The sequence below is a fragment of the Phocoena sinus genome, chromosome 2 (genome assembly GCF_008692025.1).
Source record: "Phocoena sinus isolate mPhoSin1 chromosome 2, mPhoSin1.pri, whole genome shotgun sequence".
Taxonomy (NCBI): Eukaryota; Metazoa; Chordata; class Mammalia; order Artiodactyla; family Phocoenidae; genus Phocoena; species Phocoena sinus.
This window is the reverse complement of record NC_045764.1, coordinates 89,946,254-89,966,064: the sequence shown is the minus strand read 5'-3', so window position 1 is coordinate 89,966,064 and position 19,811 is coordinate 89,946,254. Positions and strand designations below refer to the sequence as shown.

Sequence of the window (19,811 nt, the reverse complement as noted above, 5' to 3'; positions counted from 1 at the left end):
GAATGCTGATGCAAAAATCCTCAACACAAGACTCACAATCTGAATTCAGCAGCATATTAAAAGGATTATATACCATAACCAAATGGGATTTATTCCTGGAATGCAAGAATGGTTCAACATACAAAATTCAATGTATATCACAGTTTTCTTCAACAGAATGAAGAAAAAAAAACCCCACATGATCATCTTAATTGATGCAGAAAAAGTATGTGACAAAATTAAACACCACCGCATGATAAAAAAAACACTCAACAAACTAGGAATAGACGGAAACTACCTCCACATGATAAAAGCCTTATGTGAAAAACCCACAACAAACATCATACTCAATGGTGCAAGACTGAGAGCATTCCTCTAAGATCAGGAACAAGGCAAAGATGCCTGCTTTCACCACTTCTATTCAACACAGTTCTGTAGGTTCTAGCCAGAGTGTTTAGGCAAGAAAAGGAAATAAAATGCATCCAAGTTGGAAAGGAAGAAATAAAATGATCTCTGTTTGCAGGTATGATCTTATATAGAAAACCCTAAAGATTCCACCATAAAACTTAAGGGTAAACGAATTGAGCAAAGTAGCAGGATACAAAGTCAACACACAAAAATCAGTTGCATTGCTATACACAAACAATGAGCAATCTGAAAAGGAAATTATAAAATGTTTCCATTTCCAATAGCATCAAAAAGAATAGGACTTCCCTGGAGGTACAGCGTTTAAGACTCTGTGCTTCCACTGCAGGGGATGGGCGTTCAATCCCTGGTCAGGGAGCTAGGATGCCACATGGTGCAGCCAAAAAAAAAAAAAAAAAAAAAGAATAAAGTACTTAGGAATTAACTTAACCAATGAGGTAAAAGACTTGTACAATGAAAACTACAAAACACCGCTGAAAGAAACTAAAGACATAAGTAAATGGAAACACATTCCATGTTTATGAATTGGAAGTCTTACTATAGTTAAAATCTCATTACTATCCCAAAAATCTACAAATTCAATGCAATCCCTATCAAAATCCCCCTGACATTTTGTTTTTACAGAAAATCCCAAAATCATATGGAATCTCAAGGGACCCCGGATAGCCAAAACAATCTTGAAAAAAACTAAAAAAACTAGAGGATTCACTCTTCCTGATTTCAAAACTTACTACAAAGCTACTACAGTAATCAAAATAGCCAATGAAGACAGACATATAGACCAATGGCTAAGAAAAGAAAGCCCAGAAATAAACCCTCATATACATGGTCAAATGATATTTGACAAGGGTGCCAAGACCATTCAATAAGGAAAGAACAGTCTTTTCAACAAATGGTGCTGGGAAAACTGGATATCCACATGCAAAAAAATGAAGTTGGACCCTTACCTAACAACCTACACAAAAATTAACTCAAAATGGACCAAGGACCTAAATATGTAAGACCTAAAACAATATAACTCTTAGAAGAAAACACAGGACAAGAGCTTCACAACACTGGATTTGGCAATAATTTCTTGGCTAGGATACCACAGGCACAGGTAGCAAAAAAAAAAAATATGCAAATTGGACTTCATGAAAATTTAAACAATTTTGTGCATCAAAGGACACCATCAACAGAGTAAAAAGGCAACCCACAGAATGGGAGGAAATATTTACAAATCATATGTATGACATGGGATTAATATCCAGAATATATAGAGAATTCCTAAAATTCAACAACCAAAAAAACAGCAACTCAATTCAAAAATGGGCAAAGGACTTGAATAGACATTTCTCCAAAGAAGATATACAAATGGCCAATAAGCACATGAAAAGATGCTCAACATCACTAATCATTAGGGAAATGCAAATCAAAAATACAATGAGATACCATCTCACACCCATTAGGATGACTACTATCAAAAATCCAGAAAACAGGGCTTCCCTGGTGGCGCAGTGGTTGAGAGTCCGCCTGCCAATGCAGGGGACACGCGTTCATGCCCCGGTCCAGGAATACCCCACATGCTGCAGAGCGGCTGGGCCCGTGAGCCATGGCCACTGAGCCTGCACCTCCAGAGCCTGTACTCCGCAATAGGAGAGGCCACAACAGTGAGAGGCCCGCGTACGGCAAAAAAACAAAAAAAAAAAAACAGAAAACAAGTGCTGAAGAGGATGTGGAAAATTGGAAGCCTGTGTACTGTTAGTGGGAATAGTATAGCTGCTAGGGAAACAGTATGGCAGTTCCTCAAAATATCAGAAATAGAATTACCATGTCATCCAGCAATTTCACTTCTAGGTAGATACCCAAACAAATTGAAAGCAAGGTCTATATATATTCGTACACAACGTTCATGCAGTATTATTTGCAAAAGCTAAAAAATAGAAGCAACCCAAATGTCCACTGATGCATGAATGGATAGGCAAAATGTGATATATAAATACAATGGAATATTATTCAGCACTAAAAAGGGAGGAAATTCTGACACATGTTACAACATGGACGAATCTTGAGGACATTAATGTTAAGTGAAATAAACCAGTCACAAGAAGAAAAATACTGTATAATTCCACTTCTGTGAGGTACTTAGTCAAAATCATAAAGACAGAAAGTAGAATGGTGATTGACAGGGGCTAGTGGGAGGGGAGAGTGGAGAATTACTGTTTAATGGCTACAGAATTTCAACTTTACAAGATGAAAAGAGAGTTATGGAAAAAAGAAAAGAAAAGAGAGCTATGGGGATGGATGGTGGTGCTGATGGCTGCACAACAATGTGAATGTAGTTAATGCCACTGAACTATGTACTTAAAAATGGTTAAGATGGTATAGGGCTTCCCTGATGGTGCAGTGATTAAGAATCTGCCTGCCAATGCAAGGGAAAATGGGTTTGAGCCCTTGCCCGGGAAGATCCCACATGCCACAGAGCAACTAAGCCCGTGCGCCGCAACTACTGAGCCTGCGCTCTAGAGCCCACGAACCACAACTACTGAGCCCACATGCCACAATTTCTGAAGCCCGTGAGCCTAGAGCCTGTGCTCCGCAACAAGAGAAGCCACCGCAATGAGAAGCCCGTGCACTGCAAGGAAGAGTAGCCCCCACTCGCCGCAACAAGAGAAAGTCCGTGTGCAGCAACGAATACCCAACGCAGCCAAAAATAAATAAATTAAATAAATTAAAATGAAAAAAAAGATGCCTGTTTCTTTAAGAAAAAAATGTTAAGATGGTAAATGTTAAGTGTATTTTATCACAATTTTTAAAAATAATTTAAAAACAAAGATACTGTATGGCTCTAGCCATGGAGAGTGACAGATGAAGGAAATGAATGTCCCTATTTTCTGTGATTTAGGAACTTCAGGCATATTTGAATAACTGATTCAGTGTTTTCGAATAATAAAACTTTAAAATCTTCATTACAGTTAAGACGAATGTGATTGAGAGGAAAATCATATACACAGGTTCCACTGTGATGTATTTGTTGGGTAAAATCAGTATATGGTTTTGTCTCATTTATCATAAAGCTTTTTTGGGATAGAGAGGGCAAAAGTGCTGAAACCCCAAGCAGGACTAAGGCATATTTTCCTTTTTTACAGCTTCCTCTTTCTTCCATAGGGTTAATTAGCTCCACATGTAAATAGGTCTGAAACAAGCATCAGAATAGGTAAAGCCTGAAACTGACCATAAGGCTCAGCATCATTTGGACAGAGACCACAAGGAGTGTTGATGGAAAAAACCATTATTTTCTGTCACAGTGAATAAAGCAGTATTGAACACCCTTCACTCTCAATGCTCTTGGAGTTATTGTGGATTGGCAAAACATGGCCCATGTACCACCACACTCCTCTGTAGCATCCACAGTGGATACCATTATTCCCTTTCCCACTGAGCTTGGCTGCGGCATCAGGATACTGATCATTAGCACATTGAATGAAACCTCTCTGTCATCCATGGCAACTGATGTGCTGTAAGCAAGGTCCCTGCAACTCCTGTCCTGCCTCTCCATCTCTGGAACAATACAAATGATTCAGTTTGCATTGTGCCACGTAACAGCTATTCAACTGCTGCCACATCCTGACTACGAGCAGACAAGAGGCCACTTTAGCCAGTTTCAGATCGGCAAGAAACAGCACTATAATTCCAACTTACAGTTTCAAGGCTCTTCTGGAACTCCAGAAGTTTAGCTTCGGCTTCCTCGTAATTCTTGAAGAACATACACAGTTCATACATCTCCATCATGAATAGTAATGGGGACTCCTTTGAGGAAGGGTTTGAATGAAGTTAAAAATCCTGAAACTTAATCAATACTACATTCTCAATGAGTAATGCCAATATAGGAGAGGTTAAAGTAAAAAACAAAACTATTAATAACAGCTTTGTAGTAGAATGAAACCATATATATTAAAAAGAAAGGAAATTAAATTTATATTTCCTTTTGGAAAAAAGATACTCAGGCCAGGTACACCTGCTCAACAGTCCATACTCCAGTCTATACTTGGTCCACTACACATGAGCAGAAGATATTCCATTAGACGCTGCTAAGACACCTCTACATACACTCCTGGGTAATGGGCTCCACTGATCTGTTAACCTACTGCTTGTTTGTGGCATTAATCCATACATTTCCATCACTTTGGTGGGAGCTTTTTGGTCAGAGGATAGGAGTTTTAGAATTAGACATTATGGATCTGAACCATAAGTAAACCACTTACTAAAGTACTCTGAGACCCTGGGCATGTTACTTAAGTTCTGTGAGCCTTGGTATATCACTCTGTAAAATGAGGATAATATCACTTCATAACATTCTTCTAAAATATTACTTTATATAGGATTATTATTAGAATCGACTAAAATATTTATATATAAAGCACTGTGCTAAATAAATGATAGTTCTAATATCGTTATCTGTTGTTGGCTTAAAAAAAAATCCCAGAGATAGGAATAATTTTAAAAGCCAACGGGGGATATTCTGAAGTAACCCTTTTAAACTGAGGAAAGAAATGAACTAACACTACCTTAAAGAAAAGCTGGAAACCTCTGATGAGAGTTTTGCTCTTCTGCCGTGTTAATAATGTCCTCCAGATGACTGAGAGGTCCTCAAGGTCCCAGGTATGGCCCTCCATTGAGTCCTGAATGTGTCCCATTGCTTCAGCTGCAACACTGTGCTCCACGGAAGTGATGATCCAAACACAGAGGCAAGGAATAGCACTGGCGTCCTGCCAGTGGATAAGAACTTTTCAAAGTAAGATAATGACTGCACATGGACTACTTGACTGCAGAAGCTTCCAGCAATGCTACAACTACAGATGGATATTTCCTGTTTAGAACAAGTCACCTCACTAAATTGGTTAAAATGACTTGAAAATCCTTCAAACATGAAACAAACTCTAATGAACAACCAAGGGACTGTTATATAAACTGTCCTGCAGAGTATAGTAGGTCAAAAGGCCAAGAAACCAGGGGATATATGTGAAGGTCAGCAAAGTACTAAGTATAAGAAAACAAGACTGTCCTCAACAGAACTGCTGATCAAGGGACTGTTCGGAGCATCCCTCTTCCCTGCTCAAGACACAGACGTGGTCGGTCCACCAAAGCATCCTTCTCTATGACTGCCAACCGGAAGCCAAGGCTCTGATCACTTAAGTTACTGAACATTAAGGCACAAGGAAATGCACTAGATGGCCTGAAGCCTAAGCTGGGGAAGCACAAAAAGTGGCAGTGACCTTGGAAGCACATGCTAGGGCCTCACTGTCATCACCTCACATTCTCCCTGATTATCAGCCTTCCCTGTCTCTTCCCACTTTTTCTACTGCCCTCTGAGTCCCTAATGTAGGCTTCTCAAGATTCTCACCTGGACACATGAGGCCAGGACACTAAGGATTGGGGCCTGTTGTTTCACTGCTTCTGCCAGGAGCCAGCACCAGGAGTTTGGCACCTCTGAGCACTGAAGCAGAATTTCAAAGAAATCAGTCATCTCTACTTTGTTTCTTTGCAGTTCCTGCGGGGACTTGTTGCAGACTTGATCACTGTCCATTCTAGAGTTGGACACTGAGGGCAAGTTCTCAAAAGCCAGTCTTAAGTGGTCTTGAAGAACAGGGCTGAAATACTGGAGAAGAGATTTCACCTAGAAAACATATTAGATGATTGATGATCAAAAAAGACAACCAACTTCCAATTTCAGCTGGAGCTGAAAATGTTGGAGCAAAGCATAGGCAAAATTGTTCTTTCTCACCCTGAACTGCGTCAGAGGTGACCATACAATTTTACATAGTTGTTGTGTTTGAGTAAGTTTCCATATTCAATCTGGAGTCACAAAAACTCTTCCTTCAGCTCTTTAGTAGTAATGACTAGTCCTCTGAAGCCAACCCACTGAAATCTTAGTAAAAATAATAGTATCATAGCAAACAAAAGCCTATGTATACACAACAGAAAGAACACTGTCTTCTGAGAACTGTTCCAATTTCTATTCTTGAAAAACTGGCAACAATCGGTTGCTTACCTCCTCTGGGTGGTAATTATGGAGTTGGCTGTGAATAATAAACTGTAACCAATCATTTGCTTTGGCACACTCTCTAAGGTAAGATGTGCTCAGTTTCAGATTGTGGAGCCTGCAGAATTGTACCACTAATGCCCACTGGCTGCTGGATTCACTGGATAACCTATAATTGGGAGTGGGGGTGGGGGGTAAGAGGAAAAAACTCGTTAAAATGTAGCTTTAAAGTGGAAACTTAGTAAAAAATAAACTACAGTATATTCTCTAAAAAGCGTTTCAACAAATACCAAATACTTATTAGACTGCTTTGGGAAAAAAAGGACTCTTTCACCCATAATGTACAATAACTTTCTTAGCATACTGGCAAAATTCATTCCTTTTTTATCAACCAAGTATCTATCAAACCAGCTATGTACCATCTTTAGGAGAATTGAGAAAAATAGTCACTCAAGAAATTGTCTGAGTGCTTAATTCTCTTGCATGATTCACTTTAGAGTATCAGAGCCCTGATATGTGCCTGGGCTTCCTTGCTAAGGGGAGGGTACCTGCTGAGAAGGAAACTGCTGAGAACAGTCAGTGACAGGAGGTACACGAGAATGGTGCATTCCCAGGGTCGGGGTAGCAGGTCAGCCCCAGTGGAGAATAGCACAGAGGAAAGATGACATAAATGTATAAGGAGAGGGGCTTTTGTGGACAGACGGTCACCTCACCTTCCATATATTATATGGACATATATTAGCAAGAAAAAAATCAAGGACATCACTTAGAGTCATATTTTGTGACATCTATCCTGCTCCTTCTGAAATGATTTCAACATGTAACACTTAAGAGACTTCTCAGACCAGCAGCACAGTAGAGGAGACAAAGCTCTTCTCCACCTCTTGGAAACTCTATCTGTAAAGAGGGAATCATTATCTTCACCCTTCTTTTACTGATGGCAAGATGCAATTGAAATCTGTTATGTGCTTGATGAGTAAGAAGATAAGGTCTGGTGAAAACATGTGTTGGAAGAAAGACTAAGCAAACACAGATTGGAACAATAAAGCTTGCTAGAAAAGAGGCTGGGATCGCAACTCACGAACCTTTTTATTTCCTGCTGCTGAATGCTGTCCCATATACCTTCCTCTAAGAGAACAAGCAATTCTTCTATGGTTGACTTTTCACCCATAGCCAGTTTAGATAGTTTTTCAGCTATAAGAAATATAAACAACAAAATATGATCAAGAGAAAAGGTCAGGAACTGGGCAGTTCTGTTTGAAGAGTGTGGCCCAGAGACATTTCAGAAACCCATTAAAGGGCCCAATAAAGTGAGATGAAGTGCAAAAATTCTGCAGAAAAAGGATGAAACAGGAGATAACTGTTTCCTCCCCAACCACTCACAATTCAATGCCTTAGACCTATTTGTCCCTTGTCCTCTCAACAAAACAAATGACATAAAGGTGCTGTACCTAGAGACTCTCTGATAAGGTTGTACTGAGCATCTTCATTTCTACACGTGTAGCTCAAAATTATATTGGCCACTTTCATATCAACTCTGAGCTTGAGGCTGTCGAGGCCAAGCAGTTCTAAGAAACAAACACAGGCAGCTCCTATTGAAGGTATGTGGAAGGAGGAGAGCCCTAAAACATAGGCTTCATTGCCTACTTGCTGGATTCTGAAAAAGAAAGGAATCAAAATCACATGAGCACGTGAAAATTTTTTCTCACCAGGAAAAGCAGATTGAATTACATCAGTGATACCTGGAGCATCAGATGCATGCGATTTTTGACTTCCTCCCCCTTCCCTTTTTCACCCCTTATATACATCCATTTAGGTTCTTGGTAGCTTTTAGTCTCCTTCTGGCTCCATAGCCCCCTATTCCCTTATATTTTACCTTCTCCTAAAATGCCTACTCATAGTCCAAATTATTTTTGCTTCCAACTTTATTCAGGGAACGTGGAATAGAACTTATGAAAGACTACCAACTTATGATCTTATTAATTGTATGTACACAAACTACCAAGAAAATTAATGCCACCTAAAATTTGACATCATAAAGCACATACATTTTAAACGACTCATATATGTACTTTTACATGAATAGAAAAATTTTGAGGAAAGATGCACAAGAAATTAACCATGTTTATATACCATGTAGAATGAAGATGAGAGAATGAGGGACTTTTTTCTTTCATTTTTCAACCTTCTGACCTACTTAAATATTTTAACATAAAGATGCATTATTTTGTTAACTATAAAACAATAAATAAAATAAATCTGTATTTAGCTGCTGATTATATCAAATACTCCTCCCAATTCTGTGCTTTATAAAAGTGAATTATAAAAGACCAAGATCTTAAATACAGAATTCACATCTCACTATAGAATTCCCTCTTTATAATAATTGCTAACATTTGGCAAGCTCCTGGATCATTATTTAAAAACATGGTTTTCAGATATATTTATTATCTTATTTAAAATATATTTTAATCTTTTTTTCCTATTAACAAAAGTAAGGGAATTCCCTGGCGGTCCAGTGGTTAGGACTCCATGCTTCCACTGCAGGGGACATGGCTTCAATCCCTGGTGGGGGAGCTAAGATCCCGCAAGCTGCATGGCGTGGGCCAAAATACAAACAAACAAACAAAAAACACAAAAGTAAGACAAGCTAAATGCCAGAAACCTGGGATATACAGAAAAGCACAAATGAAAAAATACATATATATATATAATTCCCCAGTCAAAACTGACTGTGGTATGTTTCCAATAGGTTTTTTATATGCATTTATATGCATGTGTAAAAGTACACAGATATGCCTTTTAGTAAGAGTACAAATTATGTTTTAAATACTTACAGCTGCTTGGGGGTCTTGCTCTTGGTTAATTCCTGAACCAGAAAAGTACCAAACGCAAACGATGGTCGTCCATGATGTAAATAATAAGCAAAATTCAGACGTTCTACTATAGCATATTTATTAACCAGGTCAGGGCTAGAGAAATGTGGGAGCTGACTCGCTGCATCTGGGGGGAAAGTGAAGCAGTATTAATCCTCTGCACCTCACCATGATTAATTTCAGATCTGCATGTGGAAAACTTTACTCTGCAATGGTAAAAGAAAACTGGTTGCTGTAATCATTTTGTACCACTGTGAATCACTTTGAACCACCAAGATGTAGTAATTTTATTTTAATGTGTGGAGGTAGCCCTCATTTTATACAAAAATGTGTACCTGAGAAGCTGCATAAAAACTTATAAACAGGGGCTTCCCTGGTGGCGCAGTGGTTGAGAGTCCGCCTGCCGATGCAGGGGACACGGGTTCGTGCCCCGGTCCGGGAAGATCCCACATGCCGCGGAGCGGCTGGGCCCGTGAGCCATGGCCGCTGAGCCTGTGCCTCCAGAGCCTGTGCTCCACAACGGGAAAGGCCACAACAGTGAGAGGCCCGCGTACCACAAAAAAAAAAAACAAACAAAAAAAACTTATAAACTATGCTTTCCCCCTACTGAACTTACTTGTTATTTTAGATGCTTTAATTTTGTATCTGATGATCCATTAAGTTCACAGTGGCAATAACCCTTTAACTACAAAATCTCTGCTAATGATTTGCAAGTGTAGCTTTTTAATTCATTCATGCAGCTCATATTTATATGAATCCTCTATTCACCAAGGCCAACTCACTGTACCTTCCTCCAACAAATACTTTGAGAAGAACATCCTCTTCTCCATATTAATACCCTCCTAATAAATTTTTGTTATCGCTACCCGTACTTTCTGATGTTGGATTCATAGAGCACCTTATTATCTACATCATGATACCAACTTTCCAAGACCAGCAGAGTAGTCAAAGTTCCTCTGTGTCCACGAAAACAGCAGAAAAAATTTCTTTTTATCTTTTTAGAAAAATACGAAGTCAAAGGATATTTGGATGTGAAAAGTTGGTATGAAACAAAGTTAGGGCTTGATAGGAACAGTTAACTGCTTCTTAACTGCTTACTACCTATTTAAAAAACGAGACACTGTTAACAGTGCATCTGCTCTTATTTTCAAAGTTCAAAGCTTATTTCTGAAATAAAGTTGTATCCCTCCCATGGAATTCCAAGGGCTTTTTATATTGTGACTTAGCTCTTATTAAAAAAATGGGACTTGAAGACTTTAGAGGAGTCTGTCATCTTACAAAGCTATTACTTAAAAGTATACCTCCTTTGAGATTAAAAAACTGTCACACGCCTTATCTGTATTCTTTGTAAGATCAGAGTGACTCTGGTAACTTACAATTACATATAAAACCATTCATTCATTCAATATTTGCTGAGTTCATATAAAGCTGAATGAACAAACTTGAGTTTTTATTCAAATAAGACCCTGAATTTTTAGTGGTTTGGTGGCTAGTATGGAGATTTTGTATAAGAGAAAATTCTACCTGAAGAGAAATTTTTCTCTGGCCTGCTGCAGAAGCCAAATCACCACGCAGTTGCCTTGTGGCCACTTTCAGTGGTAAAACCATATGATAAAAGAAGTCAACATTCTAATTAAATACAACTCTCCAATTTAAAAAATCCGTATTATGTCTTCATGATAATTGTTTCATTTAATTTGTGCTTTATTTCCTCAAATATGCTTTAAACTTCTAAAAATCAGGCAGGGAACATGCCTTCAGCTTCCTCTGTGTACCCAGTAGAGTGTTCCATCTCCACCAGGGCCTCAGGACTCTGGCTGATGGAGTTGGAGGCATTAGAACAGTACAGGGGATTCTCTCTACTCTCCGGTAACCTCACTGAGATTAGAATGAGTATTTTCACTTGAAAATGCAATAAGCACTACTTTATCCTGCACTGAACAAATATCGATTGAATATCTATTATAGGCCCGGCACTGCACTAGGCACTAGGTAAATTCAATATATTGAAATTTGAACTTATAAAACTGACACATTAGAAAATACACTTTTACATAAGTCAATAAATATTTACAGGGTATATATTACAAGGTATATATTATGTGAAAAGTACTAATTTGAAGCCTCCTTTAGAGTAATGTAGGCAGAGGCACCACAGGTAATATGATATTAAAGGCTAATTCAAAATGAATAAGTAAAAAAGAAATAGAAAAAGCAGAGTTTAAGAACAACACACAAAAAAAAAAATCAGGGGAAGTTTTATGGTCTAGAGAGGATGGCAGTGTGTGCGCATCTGGTGCTTACCACGTCTCAGGAACTGCAACAGCTTTTTAAATGCCTTGTCTCCTTTCATTCTCATGTAACATGTGAGGTGGACGCTGTCACTTACCTTATTTTATAGAAAACTGAAGAGAAGTTAAATCAGTTGCCCAAGGTCACACAGCTATTACATGGTAGAGCCAGGATTTGTCTAATGCCAACACCTATGCTCTTAACCTTTATAATACTATAGTGCAAGTTAACAAGGATTTTTGGAAAGGGGGAAATTTAAGCAGAAGGTCTATATTACATTCCCCAGCAAGTAAAGCACTAGTGACCTCATACAATGACTTTTAACTCACAGTATGTTTTCAATTCAGCTTCCTAGAAAATGTTTTCCATCAAAACTACCATGAGGTATCACCTTACTATGGTCAGAATGGCCATCATAAAAAGTCTAAAAATAATAAATGCTGGAGAGGGTGTGGAGAAAAAGGAACCCTTCTACACTGTTGGGGAGAATGTAAATTAGTACAGCCACTATGGAAAACAGTATGGACATTCCTTAAAAAACTAAAAATAGAGCTACCATATGATCCAGCAATCCCATTCCTAGGCATATATCCAGAGAAAGCCATAATTTTAAAAGATACATGCACCCCAATGGTCACTGCAGCACTATTTACAATAGCCAGGACATGGAAGCAACCTAAATGTCCATCAACAAAGGAATGGATAAAGAAGATATGGTACATATATATATAACGGAATATTACTCAGCCATAAAGAAGAACGAAATAATGCCATTTGCAGCAACATGGATGGACCCAGAGATTGTCATACTGAGTGAAGTAAGTCAGACAAAGACAAATATCCTATGATATTGCTTATATGTAGAATCTTAAAAAAAAGGTATAAATGAACTTATCTACAAGACAGAAATAGAGTTACAGATGTAGATTTTTTCTGTATAATCAGATTTTTTCTGTATAATCAGATTTTTTCTGTATAATTTTCTGTATAATCAGAAAAGATACAAGCACCCCAAAGTTCACTGCATCACTATTTACAATAGCCAAGACATGGAAGCAACCTAGATGTTCATCAGCAGATAAATGAATAAAGAAAATGTGACATATATATATATATATATAGCCATAAAAAAATGAAATAATGCCATCTGCAGCAACAGGGATAGACCTAGAGATTATCATACTAAGTGAAATAAGTCAGACAAAGACAAATATCATGATATAGCTTATATATGGAATCTAAATAAATGATACAAATGAACTTATTTACAAAACAGAAAGAGACTCACAGACACAAAACAAACTTATGGTTATCAAAGGGGAAAGGGTGGGGAGGGATAAGTTAGGAGGTTGGGATTAACATATACACACTATTATATATAAAACGGATAACCAGCAATGACCTACTGTATAGCACAGGGCACTATATTCAATATTTTGTAATAATCTATAAGGGAAAAGAATCAGAGAAAGAATATATATACAACTGAATCACTGTGCTGTACACCTGAAACTAACATAATACTGTAAATCAACGATATTTCAATTTAAAAAAAAGAAAAAAAAATGTTTTCCAGTGGAATGTGCCTTTATTTTTAAAATAGAAAGCAGGGGGGAAACTAGGTTGGCTTTACAAAAATGAACTTCTGTCAACACTGCTGAAATGCTCTAAAGCAAGAAGAATCCATAATGACTTACCTCCTATAGTCAGTGTGTTGGCAGACTGCCAGCCAAACAATCTGCTAGGATCAAAGGGCAATAATGACTGAAAAAGGGGAAAAGTCAAATCAGAGTTAAAAGTTAATTGATTCTAAAGTGAAGTAAACAAAATCATATGAAAGAGCTTCACAGGCAGTTCAGCCCTTCTTCAGGGCAATTAAAAACTTTTATCCTTCTAGACATAAATTCTTTGAACACAGAGCATATGAGACATTTTTCTACATTAATAAAAATAGAACTGGCTATGTTCCTTTTAAAGACTCTCCACACTTCAAACTATGTCTGCAAAGTATACCCTCTTTTGATAGAACCAGCATCAATTATAATGTGAAAATGGCTTTAGAAGTCCTTTGGAATCAAAAGGCAAGAGGACTGAGAGGCTAGAAAATGTTACCACTGTAAATACAACAAGGTGTGCTGAGGCAGGTCAGGAAAGAGTGAGACAACTAGATCAAGGGTTAAAGGAATGTGATGAACAAATCATCACTAACAACAGCAAAGAAAAAACAGCCAACTAAGATCAGGTCAGTCAGAAAAGGTTTGAGAGCAAGGAGCGCTGGCTGTTTTGAAATCTGTAGGCCAAAGGTTTAGCAAAGACAGTAAATAGATGGTGGGAGGGATATAGGAGACAACAGAACTCTTAGGCCAAGATCTGGATGGCTAAGAAATGAGCAGCTTTAATTTTATTTATGTATGCATGTATGTATGTATGTATGTATTTACTTATTAATTCTTAGTTCCCAGACCAGGGATTGAACCTGGGCCATGGCAGTGAAAGTGCCAAGTCCTAACCACTGGACTGCCATGGAATTCCAAAGCAGCTTTAATTTTAAATTAAGGGAGAATCTTGTGGTCTATTAAGGAAGGAATACTCTTCCTAAAATAACAGGACTAACTAACTGCATCAGTCAACCTGAAAACAGAACAAAGAACAACCTGAAACCTCTTATGTTTTAGGCTGATTGAATCCACTTTAGGTAGTAAAACTATGTTTTTATATAATCTACTTATATCTAGTTTATATACCAATGTTACTCAAAGTGCTGATCTGCAATGAGATAAGAAGCTTGTGATAAATATAAATCTAGCTTACTGCTTCCTTCTTTGAGAAAGTCTTGCTACATAAAATCAAAACAAAACAAACGAACCAAAAAAAAAAAAAACCTACCCTGCTGACACATACAAGCAACAAGCAGTTCATGGACTGGCACCTGCCTGGGGACTACATTTTTAAGTAGCACCAGTGTGTACCCTAAAAAATTTCACATTAGAGTAAGAGAGGTTTTGTACCTTCATAGGACTATAGAGTTTAGATTGAACTGAAGACACTATAGGAATACTTGTACCCAGGAAAAAAAGCAAAAGCCTTTTGAAATGAGAAATGAGCAAAAGAGTGTCCTTAATTGAGGATCCCAGGATAGGTTTCAGGGAATCTGTGAATTCCTCTGAAATATAAGCAAAATTATGTGCAACTTTTCTGGGTAGAGGGTTCATAGCTCTCTCACATTTTTTAAAAAATTTATTGTTTTTGGCTGTGGCACATGGGCTCTCTAGCTGTGGCACGTGGGCTTCTCTCTACTTGAGGCGCACGGGCTCTGTAGTTGCGTCACGCAGGCTTAGCTGACCGTGCGGCATGTGGGATCTTAGTTCCCTGACCAGGGATCAAACCTGCACCTCCTGTACTGGAAGGCAGATTCTTAACCACTGGACCACCAGGGGGAAGTCTCTCACATTCACATTCTTAAAGAGGTCTTTGTCCTGAAGGTGACTTAAATAAATAAACAGCCCTATTCACTGAGAAGAGACAGAAATTATCAGTGGTAGAATGAAGCAGCTTTCAATGAAAGTAGCAGACAAGTGTGCTGGCCAACTATCTGTCTGCTCTCAGATCCATTTCTACCTTTCCCATGTTCTGCCCTGAACTGCAGAGAACTGCATTTCCCAAACTCACTTGCCCTCTGGCTACCAGATAGGTATAGCCATGAGAGACAACATGGGAGATTAAAGGTGCCAAGAGGGGAGAAACCAAGATATTTTCCCCTTCTTTATTTTCTAGGGCATCTCTTGCATGGTTCCAGCCCTACCCTCTCGTCCCAGCTCCCAGTAGGTAGCCCGGTTGTGATTTTAGCTCCCAGAGAGGTTACAGCTGTTGGGTTCAGACAACACCACTTTCTTGCAGCCTTAGGGGGTGCTGGCTGCTTCCTTCTTTGTTAATTTTTGGGTTGTCTCATCATCACACGTTTGGTTTCTCCATTTTGCTATCATTCTGTGTAAGTAATTCCCTATATTAAATGTCCTCCATTTGGAAGACCCAGAGTGGTTCCTGTTTTCCTGGCTGAACGCTGACTGATACTCCTAAATACTGTACCTGAATCAGGTGGTAGAGTGTAATATCTGGTGGCAGGACACTAGGGGCAGTGTACTGTGGGAAGAGAGCAGTTTTAAGCTTGGGGTAAGGAGTTAATGCCATCTTCAGTAGCTGGGGATCTACTTTCTTCACACAGTTCTCATTTTCTTCATTCTGAACAACCTAAATAAAAAGATAACATGGTATAGAATAATGTTTTTCTCTTCTTCAAATTTAAGTCCTTTTTTCATAAGTAGCCTGTGAAACAAGGTTAGCTTGATATAATAGGTGGTAGTGAAAACAGCACTAGACAAGGAGTCAGTAGCCAATCGTTCTAGTTCTGGTTCTAAGACAAACTAGCTGTATGACCTTGGTCTAGATATTTAATATCAGGCAGGCTTCAGTTTCCTCATCTACAGAATTAGAAAGTTCAGCTAGATCAGTGGTTTTCAAACTGCATAAGGAAAAGCTGTTTGAAAAAAGGCTCTACTGCAATATTTAAAAATTTCAGATATTAAATAGTAAATATTTTACAAGAAAAAAACCTAATAGACTAGATGACTCTTAGGTCCTTTCCTCTCAGGTCTCAAGTTATTCTGACTGATTTCTGACAGGTGATCAAAAACAGGAAGAATAAATAACCATGAAGTTAAGGTATACTGCAACAATCTAAAAGAGGTGGTATTAAATTAAGCTAGCATCAGTAACAAACTTTTGCAGATTAGATGTTTAACAGCATTCTTAAGTTCCCTCTAACCAGCCACACTATACTTTCAAAAAAGCAAGAGACGGGCAACTTTTCACTGGATTCCTCAAAAGAGTTTTTAAGGGTAGCTAAAAATTATGATTTCCTTTTTAACTCTCAAAGAGGTCAAATAACAGAGAATAATTCCCAAGTCACAGATTTAAAGTATACTTACTCCAAGGAGCAATTAGATCTTGATTCTATCCTGAAAACAAACCTGGAGTATTAGAGAACAAATAAACAGGAAAAAAATCACTATACAACATTCAGTTGCCCCTTGGTATCCACAGGTGATTGGTTCCAAGACCCCCACAGATGCCAAAATCTGAGGATGTTCAAGTCCCTCATGTAAAATACTGTAGTACAGTCAGCCCTCCATATCTGTGGATGCAGAACCCCCAAATATGGAGGGCTGACTACAGCAGTCTCCTTTCAACTTAAGAGGATACGATATAAAGTTTAAAAATTCACCCTTGTTTTATGCTCTTTAATCTAATGAAATACTTGTAAGTGGTTATATTTTAATATCAACTGAGACCTAGAAAATCTACCGATATTTCTGCTAAATTTAAAATCAGTCCTATTTTGCCATAACAGGTAAAAGTGCTGTCCATACCTGGCTGACGCCCCCAGGGGCATACATTGTGGTAGCAAGGGCCAGGAGGGTATGTCCTTCCAATAGCATACTGCTTACACTGGCCTGGTTGCTGGGAATCAGTATCTGAGCATTTGCAAGGCTAGCCTGGAAGATCAGTTTGGGATCTGAAAATAAGAGAGTACATTTTTCTCCTTGAGAGAGAGAAATACTAAACTAAGGATTACATAATTCTGAGAAAGAAACTTAATTTTTAACTCTATCCACAGTAAGAAGGATTTTCTAAGTTTAAGAGCAATGGGAAAACGTCACAAAGGAAAAAAAAGAAAGATTTGTCCACATAAAAATAAAAACTTCCATTCAAACAAAGAAAATTGAAAGGTAGTAATAACAAGGGCAAAAATCAACAACAGATGACAACCTAACAATTAATGCCTTCAACAAAGAGCTCATATCAATACAAAAGCCCAAAATACTGACTGTAACAGATAAATGGACAAAAGAAATAACCATTTTACAAACAAGGAAATATAAATGTCTGACACATAAAAATACATAATTCATTAGCAATAAAGAAATGCAAATTAAAATAGTAATTAGATGCCATATATCACCTATCAAATCAGCAATGATTTTTAAACATATTCATTCTCAAGCACAGAGCTGGTCAGTGTGCACAGAAGCTGGGACTTACAGAAAAGAATGGTGTAACCCTCCTGGAAAGCAATCTAGCCTTATATCAAGAACCTTAAAAAAAAGAACCTTCAAAATGCACATAATCCCAGACCCAGGAATTTTATATCCAGGAACCTATCTGTACTAAGGAAATAATCTGAAACAAGCACAAAAATTTTATGTTCAAATATACTCAAGATTATTATTTATAATAGGAAAAATTGAAAACAGCCTTAATGTCAAAAAATGAGAGGATAGTAAATTAAATACGAGTATTTCTATACAATGAAATATTATGTAGACATAAAATGGTCATTGTCTCTAAGAACATAGGAAAATTCTTATGTTATAATTACTATATGAAAAAACACAATATACAAATACATAGATGTTTCTGGTTATATCCGTAGCACTTACAGACTGTCACAGGTAGGGGATAAATAAATATTTGTTGGATGAATGAAATACAATATTGACTAGGTTTAAAGAAAGTATAGAGAAAATAACTAGAACAAAATATATTAAAACATATCAAGAGTTCCCTATGGATAGTATCTTCCTCTTCACTTAAGCTATCTACCTATTGAGGTGTTATCTTGGTAGTTGTCTGTGGCTTCCTATTTTTTTAATTATTATTTTTTAACAATGAAACATGTTACTTTATGATCACCAGAAAAATAAAACAAAACCAAAAACCCCTCAACCCACATTATGAAAAAAGTTATTCATTAGGAAAGAAATCAGGCATTACATAAAAGTGGCTGTTGACACTCCTTGCGTATGTTGTGGCTTGGCCTGTCCCCTTTCCTGAACCTCTAGAATAACACCCACTAAGCCCTCAGGGGTCACAGGGTTTTTCTACCTGATTATAACCAGAGCAAGGCTCTCCATCATTGGCTCCACTAGAGAAGACACAACAATCCCACATATACTATGGATTTATTTTCACTCCAATTGGAGTTCCTTACTGAAAGATTCAGGGCAGCCATTTGGAAGACAGACCACCTCCTCATGGAAACAGGGTGTCAGTCTACCAAAGAGCAGGAACCTGTGATGAACTGGTAGGGTAAGAGATAGCCAACATAACCACACATGCTATCTGCTCCAAGTCTGGTTTTCTTCACTGTCAAGAGGCTAACATTTTTGGTCTTTTGCTTTTTAAATAAAGCTTGAGTCTAGATTATGGTCAAATATTTGTCTACAGCTAGACAGTTTATTCAAAGAGTTCACAATTTAAATTCCATTCAACGACCAGTTATTTATCCAAAGCAAGTTTTATTATTTAATACAATACACCCATACCTGTTAAATTACTGGAAACTTGTCGACACTGAACTAAAAATTCAAACCAAGGGTGAGCTTCATGTAATTCTTTTTTTTCCAAAAAGGGACAATTTGGAGGACTAAGTCTGTATATAAAACAAACAAACAAAAAAACTATCTGATTAACATAGAGGATAAGACAGACAATTACAACCATGTTTGCTCAGGTGATAACTAGCATAAAAAGAAAAAGAACTTTGTAATTAAAAAGTAAATATAACACAATATAATCCCAGTCTTGTGTTGTGTTTTACATATGCCTTATGATCTGGAAATAGAGAATTTTAGAGACAGGGATAATATCACTTACAATGTATTTCCTACTGTGATGAAATTTTACCAACTCTGTATAAGATTACCACCAGATATCTTTGCACTTGAAGATACGCTGTATTGGTTTTTGTTTTTTTTTTAACAACAAAAGCTCTTTAGCTTTTTCAAACTTAAGAGGTTTTTGAAAACCTTTACGTAACTACAAGAGAAGCTGGGACTAAGCAGTTAAGGCTCATAACAGGTCCTCTAAAAATACAGCTTTTAAACTTTCACTTGCCAGTAGCTTTGAGGAAAACATTTCTGTGTTCAAAGTAAGTCTTAATGATATGAACAAGAAATACACCCTTTGCTTGACTTCCTAGTCTTTACTACACAAAATAAAATAAAAATGTTCTCCTTAGCACGTGAATGTGGGTTCTGGAATCAAACATAAGTATAATTAAATCTAGCTTTACCAATTACTAGCTGTACGCCTTAAATAGGGCACTTAGTCTCTCTCAAAGCTTCAGTTTCCTCATCTGTGAAATGGAGGAGTAAGTA

The 19,811-nt window shown here is 37.6% G+C and overlaps 1 protein-coding gene across 5 annotated transcripts in view; it reads right to left on the bottom strand.

Annotated features, from left to right (window-relative positions):
• SPG11 (SPG11 vesicle trafficking associated, spatacsin) overlaps positions 1-19,811 on the bottom strand; it is a 76,977-nt gene that overhangs the window by 27,685 nt on the left and 29,481 nt on the right. For 4 of the 5 annotated variants that reach the window (XR_004348417.1, XM_032622391.1, XM_032622392.1 and 1 more), the window contains exons 17-27: positions 18,978-19,084; positions 17,022-17,167; positions 15,682-15,843; positions 13,293-13,359; positions 9,265-9,430; positions 7,879-8,084; positions 7,513-7,621; positions 6,437-6,596; positions 5,789-6,061; positions 4,953-5,153; positions 4,087-4,194 (exon numbers count right to left, since the gene is read on the bottom strand). Coding sequence is in view for 4 of the 5 variants with exons in the window: in XM_032622391.1 (XP_032478282.1) it covers positions 4,087-4,194; positions 4,953-5,153; positions 5,789-6,061; positions 6,437-6,596; positions 7,513-7,621; positions 7,879-8,084; positions 9,265-9,430; positions 13,293-13,359; positions 15,682-15,843; positions 17,022-17,167; positions 18,978-19,084 (1,705 nt within the window). In the remaining variant the exon portion in view is untranslated. The remainder of the gene's footprint in view (positions 1-4,086; positions 4,195-4,952; positions 5,154-5,788; positions 6,062-6,436; positions 6,597-7,512; positions 7,622-7,878; positions 8,085-9,264; positions 9,431-13,292; positions 13,360-15,681; positions 15,844-17,021; positions 17,168-18,977; positions 19,085-19,811) is intronic. The other variant, XM_032622393.1, reaches the window with a different exon arrangement.